Genomic DNA, 8,426 nt, shown 5'->3' with positions numbered 1-8,426 from the left:
AATGGTAGAAGTTACATAATTTTTCATACTTAAACTACAAAATTTAAATTTAGCACAGTTTAAAAAAATATTCAGAAGATAATCCTCTGACCTCTAATCTACAACTTTATATTTAAAGTTTCTTCATATTATGAATATATTTGTGTTAGAATGAATAATTTTTTATTGAAGTACAAAATTCTATGTTTAAATACAAAATTCTATATTATAATTTAGATAGAAACAAATAATAATCATGTAGAGGCATGCTATTTGTTATTTAACTAATCCTAATTATTTTACCACTATCTCTAATTAATATCTTATTTTATTATTTAAAGAGCGATTATATAGACTTATATAGAAAAAAGAAGAGAATGATTAATAAATGGAAGAAAAATAAGAATAAGCAATAATAGAAAAGAATAAGTAGAATAAGAAAAATTAAATATATTAACAACTTTTGCAAATATAATAACAACATTTATTGACTTGTCACAAATTTCATTGTTTTTTTTTCTATACATTGCAGAATTTACATTTTCACTATTATAATTTACATAGAAATAAATAATAATCATATAGAGTCATATTTTTTTGTTTAACTAATCATAATTATCTCACTACTATCTCCAATTAATCTCTTAAACTAAAGAAATATTAGATAGACTTATATAGAAAAAAAAAAGATAGCAAAATTAAGGGATAAAAGAAGAAGTAGATTAAGAAGAAGAATTTTTCGTAAGTTGTTAATAAATTTTATTATTTATAGTACTTCTTCTTCCCCTTCTTTATCTCATCCTCCTCCTCCTCCTCGTTCGTCTTATGCTTTTTCATCTTCTATTCTTTAATCATTTTTTTTTTTCTATACAAGTTTATTTAATCACTCTTTAATTAATAAAGTAAGAGATTAATTGAGCTAGTGGTGAGATAATTATGATTAGTTAAATAACCAAAAGTATTATTCTACATGATTATTATTTGTTGCTATGTAAATTCTGTAATATATAGAAAAAATAATAAAAATTGTTAAAAATAAAGTTATTATTATATTTACGAAAGTTGTATTTTTTCTTCTATTTCTTTTTTTTTTCTATTATTGCTTCTTATTCTTCTTCTTGTTCTTGTTCTTTTTCTTTTTTTTTCTTTTTTTTTCTTCTTCTTTTTCTACCTTTTAATCATTCTTTTCTTTTTCTATACAAGTTTATATAATCACTCTTTAATTAATAAACTAAGAGATTAATTGGAGATAATGGTGAGATAATTATGATTAGTTAAATAACCAAAAGCATGACTCTATATGATAATTATTTATTTCTATGTAAATTATAATAAGAAAATATGTAAATCCTATAATGTATAAAAAATAATGAAAGTTATTACTATATTTGCGAAAGCTGTTAATATTTTTTCTTCTACTTCTTTTTTTCTATTATTGTCTCTTCTTCTTCTTTTCCTTCCTCTTTTTCTTCTTCTTTTTCTTCTTCTTTTTCTTCTTCTTGTTCTTGTTCTTCTTTTCCTTCTTCTTGTTCTTGTTCTTCTTTTCCTTCTATCCATTAATTATTCTTTCTTTTTTCTATACAAGTTTATCTAATCTCTCTTTAATTAATAAAATAAGAGATTAATCAGAGATAGTGATGAGATAATTATGTTTAGTTAAATAACTAAAAGCATGACTTGGTGTGATTATTATTTGTTTCTATGTAAATTGTAGTTGTGAAGTATGTAAATTCTCTAATGTATAGAAAAAAACAACGAAAGTTGTTAATATTTTTTTTTCTTCTACTACTACTACTTTTCTGCTATTGCTTCTTCGTCTTCTTTTTCCTTTTCATATTTTATGCCTTAATTATTATTATTATTTTATACAATCTCTAGTCGCTCTTTAATTAATAAAGTATGATATTAATTAGAGATGGTGGCGAGAATTTAGATTTCGTTGTCTTTTAACAACTTTTATTGTTTTTCTTATACATGTTTTGTTTTGTTGTCTTTTAACAACTTCAGTGATGAAGTAAATTAAGAAAAAGAAAATAAGAAACAACAATTGAAAGAAGAAGAAGAAGACATATTAATAACTTTTATAAATATAATAACACATACATAAGCAGCGGTAGCAAAAGAAAAGAAAAAGAAAAAGAATAAATAGCAACAACATATGAATGTAGAAGACGAAGAAGATGAAGATGAGGAGGAGGAAGAAGAAGAGTACGAGACCATTTCTCTCTTTTATAGTATCCTGTCAATATTTAATAAGACACTAAATAATAAAAATAATAAGTTGGAAGAAAAATAAGAAAAAAACCTTAAGTGTAAGGAAAATCGAAAAAGACCGTATCTTGCCAAATCGAAAACCAAATAGGTTTTTAGTGCAAATAACCCAAGAAAAGAAAATGAGTTCGGAGTCATTTCTATCACTCTTAGTGTCTTGTCAATAATTAATAAAGCACTAAATGATAGAAATGATAAAGTTAGAAGAGAAAAAAAGAAAAAAAGAAAAAACTCAATCGTAAGGACCGAAAATAATGAACCCTCGCCAAATTGAAAATCAATTAATTTTTCAGTGCAAATAACCCTTAGTTTTGGATATCACCGACTGATTTGTACTACGCAAACGATAGCCACAAAATTTCAGCACACGTTCTAATACTGATATTTGATAGCCATTTCTTTATTTTGAGCAAATAGATGTTTGGGAGCCACTGATCTGTTTTTTTTTTTTTTTTTTGAATGAAATTGGGAGCCACTGATCGATCCGCTCACCATTTTCCTCGGCATATTCCTCTCTTCTGGATCCCCTGCGCTCTAGGTCCCACCAAAATACATCAATAGGCAAGCGGAAACCTACCACTGGATCTTTTCCACGTGTCATCTAAGCATATCCTCCGACCATCCTGTTCTATACAAGCCTCCTTCGCAGCATCTGAAACGATCAGTAGGCTCACGGCAGTCCGCCACTAACTTCTTGCCACGTGTAACCTACTGGATGCTACAAGTACCTCTGCTTCCATCTTTTCTCTGCACCTCCCCTGTTCCTCCGGCGTCAAGGTATGGCATTCCATTTGGCAAAGTCAAGGCTCGGATATTTATTTATTTATCTTTCCTTCACCAACTTATAGTGCACAAGGCACATAGAAGTTAAATGCACATTCTTTAGATGTTAAATTCAATAAGCAAAATTTCGGCTGCCAATTAACTTTCATGATAGTTTCAGAGCAATATTTCTCTGATATATACTGGAATATCTTGGAAATGGGGAGAAGAGTTTTAGAATGAGAATATTCATGACAATTATGATTCACATCTAGATGGTAAATGTCATCCATAGCTACATCTCTGCGCAATGCTGTATACTAGATGTAAATACTATGTATGCTGCTGCTGAACATGAACCTGCGTTCATCTAGTATCAGCTTATTGGTAGTTGATTGGCGACAGAATTCATTACTGAGGATTTTGTTAACTTTCTTCTCCTTTGGTGAGCTTAACTTTGAGTTATTCAAGGAAACTAGAGCCAGATAATTAATTAAATTCTTACATCTTTTGTCATCTTTAATGGCCAGTGATTTTCTCTGAATGGACCTCCCTTACCTTGTTTGACCTCGTCATCTAATTTTCCTTAGATCTTTCAGAGGTACAGCAACATATCATCTCATCAAAAGGGATAGGGCTGCAAGCATCTAGTCCTTCCCAAATTCTGCAGTGGCAGGAGCCTCGTGCACTTAAACACCCTTTCTTACAGCACATTTATGTGCCGTGAAATCTTTTTTCTAATATCTTTGTATCTTTCTGGCAGACCCTCCAATGGCTGCTGTGATGGGTTCACATTTTATCTCTAGTAGCTCGAGCAGCAGTCATGCAAGTGCATTCAATTTGAACAAGCATCCTCCTCATTGGAGAAGCCAAACATCTACTTACAATGGATTGAGATTCTTGAATAAGGTGGATTTTCTTTTGATGCAAACGAGAACACAAACAGCTATAAGCCAATCGAGAAAGCAAAGAGGTTATCAAGAGCATTCTAGGCCTCGAGGCTTCATCATATGTGGAAGTGGTATGAACTTGGTCTTTTTGGGAACTGAGGTAGCTCCATGGAGCAAAACTGGGGGCCTTGGTGATGTGCTTGGAGGACTGCCACCAGCTTTGGCAGTAAGAATCTTCTTCTAATTCTGATAACAAACAATGCATCAAGTACATGCTTTAATACAAGATGCAGACTGCCTTATCTTTCGCCAGGGTCTCTTCCTTCTGATGAATATATAGGCTTAAGAATTATCGAACTCATTTCTGTAAATAGGCAAATGGCCATCGGGTGATGACGGTATCTCCGCGCTATGATCAATACAAGGATGCATGGGATACAAATGTTCTTGTTGAGGTGTGCGGACTCTTGAATCTTTGTTTAATGCTGGACTAGAGAATGCCCTTTTGATCAGTCAAATTTTTACACTAACTTTGCTGCTTATGTTGCTAGCTGCTAATATTTTCTTGCCTCTACAGTTTAAGGTGGGGATTAAAGTTGAAACTGTGCGCTTCTTCCACTGCTACAAGAGAGGAGTTGACCGCGTTTTTGTTGATCACCCTCTGTTTCTGGAGAAGGTCCTCATTTTCTTCTCCTTGACATGTTCCTTTGCTCTATTTTCTATTATTTAGGATTCTTTTCATGGTACATAACTAGTCAACCCTGACTTCAAATTTTTTTCTAAACGGAATCATACAGGTCTGGGGAAAAACTGGATCAAAACTTTATGGTCCTGCTACTGGAATAGACTATCAAGACAATCATCTAAGATTCTGCCTTTTATGCCTAGTAAGTGATTTCCAAATTTACTTGAGTTATTCATACTCAAACAGTTGCCTCAAGATTAACAAGAGTTCTCTTAAATATCTGAACAGTGAATGTAAAGTGGAAACTCCTTGAAACAATTACATCCTATGTCACTTACACTTTTCGTTCTATATTAATGATTAGAATATTGAATTTTTAGTCATGCCAATTCTTGGATTAGCAACTAATTTTCAGATTGTGGTTTATATTTATTGTGCTGCATGCCACAATGAAGCATTTTGCTATGGATATTTCTGTCTGTTGTTCGGAATTAACCGAGTTAGGTGGGCTTTAGTTATGTTTTAATTCTTGGTATTTATATGGTATTATATATATATATATATATATATATTCTGGTGCATTCCAGCTTTCTCAGATCCTAATCTTATTCTAATAACACGTATGGGGAGTGACCGGAGGAGGCCTACTACCTGCCACTGTGCAGTAGACATTGTTTCAAAAGGATAATATATAACATGACTTGCTCATATATTGAATACTTCTATCATGGTATTGTCTCTTTCAGGCTGCTTTGGAGGCTCCAAGAGTTCTGAATCTCAACAACAGCCAATATTTCTCTGGACCCTATGGTATGCTGTATGTTTTTTCCTTGAAAGTACTATGGCAGGTTATATTTTATGAGATCGTATTTGTCTGCATCAATCATGTGTATTGAACTGTTCCAATAGTTTTTCATTAATGATGTGTAGTATCCAAGCAGGTGAAGATGTCGTATTTATTGCTAATGATTGGCATACTGCTCTTCTTCCATGCTACTTAAAGAGTGTGTACCAAGCAAATGGGATATACAAGAATGCAAAGGTACCACCTAATTATCTTTCACCTTGTGTTTCAAGCAACCTCCATATCCATATCGATGTATGACAGTGGATACGAATGGTCTCATGTGTTCCTAGGTTGCTTTCTGCATTCACAACATTGCCTACCAAGGTAGATTTGCCTTTTCAGATTTTGAGCTTCTCAATCTCCCGGATCAGTTCATTCCTTCTTTTGATTTTATCGATGGGTATGAGCTATAGTTCCCTTTTATTACTTGGGAATTAGCAAACAATGTATTCTTATTCTGGAAGTTCCACTGCTCTTCTCTGCATATTTATATATAATTCGATATTGCAGTTATGACAAGCCTGTCAAAGGGAGGAAAATTAATTGGATGAAAGCTGGAATCTTAGAATCAGACCGTGTGCTAACTGTGAGTCCATATTATGCTGAAGAGCTCATCTCTGGACCAGATAAAGGTGTTGAATTGGACACCGTTCTTTGCAAGCCTGGCATCACGGGAATTGTAAATGGGATGGATGTTCAAGAATGGAATCCAGCTACGGACAAATATATTAATGTCAACTATGATAACACAACAGTTAGAACTTCCTCAACATGTTTTTGTTCTACTTAGTTTAACATTCTATTCCTTGATGTTAATATTTAGCAAAAGAAAAATTCAGGTAACCGAAGGAAAAGCTCTTAACAAAGAGATGCTGCAAGCAGAGGTGGGGTTGCCCGTGGATCGAAGCATCCCTGTCATAGTTTTCATCGGTAGACTTGAAGAGCAGAAAGGCTCAGATATTTTAGCGGAAGCCATTCCAGAGTTCATTGAGGAGAATGTTCAGATAATAGTTCTTGTATGCACTCTTAACTTAGTTCCAGTCCCATTCATCTCTGTAGATTCAAGCACCGATCAGTGGTTTATCTGCAGGGAACCGGGAAAAAGAAAATGGAGGAGCAGCTTGAGCAACTAGAAGTGAAGTATCCAGACAAGGCTAGAGGAGTAGCTAAATTTAATGTTCCATTGGCGCATATGATGCTTGCTGGAGCTGATTTTATAATTGTTCCTAGTAGATTCGAACCATGTGGCCTCATTCAATTGCAGGGAATGAGAGATGGAACGGTATGCCTTGTTAACACCAGAATTCTTGACAATGTGTAAAATGAATGATGTATAAAGGAATTTGTTATGGTTCTCTAGTATATATATGCATTTCTTTTTCATAGTTTGGTCAAGCGGAAGTTGTTAGTTCCATCTGCAAGATAGTCTCCAATAAAAAGGTATCAAATATCTTTCGCAGCTGCCAATATGCGTCTCAACTGGTGGACTTGTAGACACAGTAAAAGAAGGTATCACTGGATTTCACATGGGTGCCTTTAGTGTCAATGTAAGATTGTTCTTCCTTCTGTTTGTTTTGTTTCCTGCTGAATAAATAACTGTGACTCACGAACAACTTCTTTTCATTCAGTGTGATGCTGTTGATCCAGCAGATGTGGCAGCTATCGTTGCAACAGTTGGGAGAGCCCTTAAGGTTTATGGCACACCAACTTTCCATGAGATGGTTCAGAATTGCATGGCTCAAGATCTTTCTTGGAAGGTAAGTATAAACCATTTATTTTCAGCCATTTCCTTGTGTCATAAAAAGCAATATATCAGCTAGCTCTAGTGGAGAGTCCTGCTGAGCATGCAGCAGTATGGATTCTCTGATTAGTACTAGTTGGAAGGGTCTTCAATGCCATGTTGTACAAATACACTACAAACAATTAAAATTGCAGGTATTTATACTCTATAGTATTGCAAAATATCATGTTGTACAAATACAATTGAATTCCTTTTCACTTGTAGAATCCGCTTCGTGTCACCTGTCATGTTAAGCTTTGGCATTCCAGACACTGCATTAGCAGGAGATTTAGTGTGCACTGCAACATGTATATATAGCATGCTAGTTTAAGCTTCTTCAGTTAATCACCTACATATTCATATAATGACGAGATGCCGTCAGTAATGAGACTCTCATCTTTATTTTAATTTAACTACTGCTATTAACTAATAGATGTGTTGGTTTATCTCTCTCGAAGGGACCTGCAAAGAAGTGGGAGGAGGTGTTCCTTAGTCTGGGTGTTGCTGGTAGTGAGCCGGGCAATGATGGTGAGGAGATTGCCCCTCTTGCCAAAGAAAATATTGCTACTCCATGAAAGTTTTTATCTTTTCAATTCCTAGAATGACTCGTTCAAACTAACACCATTTACTTAGCTGCAAATATAACTACTGTTTTTGTTTCCTTTCTACCGTAATTTGAGTCAACAAATACTGTATCTGTTGCAATTGTCATTCCTCTGTATTATAGATGTAAAGTTGACGATGAGCAAATCTAAAATGGAGTTCTCTTCCCTTTTTAGTTGTTTTTTCTCCAGAAAACTTAGATTTGTGGGTCATGAGCAATTCATTTATCCATAGATCTATATTCTCTCCACTAATAAGTTACGGCTGTAAAATATTATTAACTAGATTAATGATTATGAGATTGATTAAATTTGAGGTCGGTCATCTATTGATTGATGCTGAGTACAACAACATAGAGAATTAGTTTCTTTCCATCGGTAGCAATATTGATTAAGCATCAATTTGATGAAAATATCGCCAAATATGTCATATAGAAGCACTTGTGCTTTAATGCAACTAAGGTTGATCTTGTAGTGAACTCTAGTTTTTTATTCCCCCGTAGTTAACGAGACTTGTTTGGATATGCTGATAAAATTACGCATGTATCAGCAATTATCGTGGTCATCATTAATAATAATAATAATAATAATAATAATAATAATAATAATA

At 33.5% G+C, this 8,426-nt stretch overlaps 1 protein-coding gene across 1 annotated transcript; it reads left to right on the top strand.

Annotated features, from left to right (window-relative positions):
* The first annotated feature begins 2,869 nt into the window (after positions 1-2,869).
* On the top strand, positions 2,870-7,985 carry LOC140763982 (granule-bound starch synthase 1b, chloroplastic/amyloplastic-like). The gene is made up of 14 exons (XM_073102382.1): positions 2,870-3,027; positions 3,776-4,128; positions 4,277-4,357; positions 4,480-4,578; positions 4,700-4,789; positions 5,334-5,397; positions 5,529-5,629; positions 5,725-5,834; positions 5,945-6,188; positions 6,274-6,450; positions 6,525-6,716; positions 6,895-6,981; positions 7,063-7,191; positions 7,673-7,985. Exons 2-14 carry the CDS (start codon positions 3,784-3,786, stop codon positions 7,787-7,789), a joined length of 1,836 nt encoding a protein of 611 aa, XP_072958483.1. The 5' UTR covers positions 2,870-3,027; positions 3,776-3,783; the 3' UTR covers positions 7,790-7,985.
* The last annotated feature ends 441 nt before the right edge of the window (positions 7,986-8,426 follow it).

Source organism: Typha angustifolia, chromosome 7 (genome assembly GCF_048772165.1).
Source record: "Typha angustifolia cultivar Huaian chromosome 7, ASM4877216v1, whole genome shotgun sequence".
Taxonomy (NCBI): Eukaryota; Viridiplantae; Streptophyta; class Magnoliopsida; order Poales; family Typhaceae; genus Typha; species Typha angustifolia.
This window is presented reverse-complemented; position numbering and strand designations above follow the sequence as displayed.

Coding starts and splice junctions, on each gene's coding strand:
- LOC140763982 (XM_073102382.1), top strand. CDS start 3,784: ATGGCTGCTGTGATGGGTTCACATTTTATCTCTAGTAGCTCGAGCAGC. Junction 4,358..4,479: donor ATACAAATGTTCTTGTTGAG/GTGTGCGGACTC, acceptor TTGCCTCTACAG/TTTAAGGTGGGGATTAAAGT. Junction 5,630..5,724: donor GGATATACAAGAATGCAAAG/GTACCACCTAAT, acceptor ATGTGTTCCTAG/GTTGCTTTCTGCATTCACAA.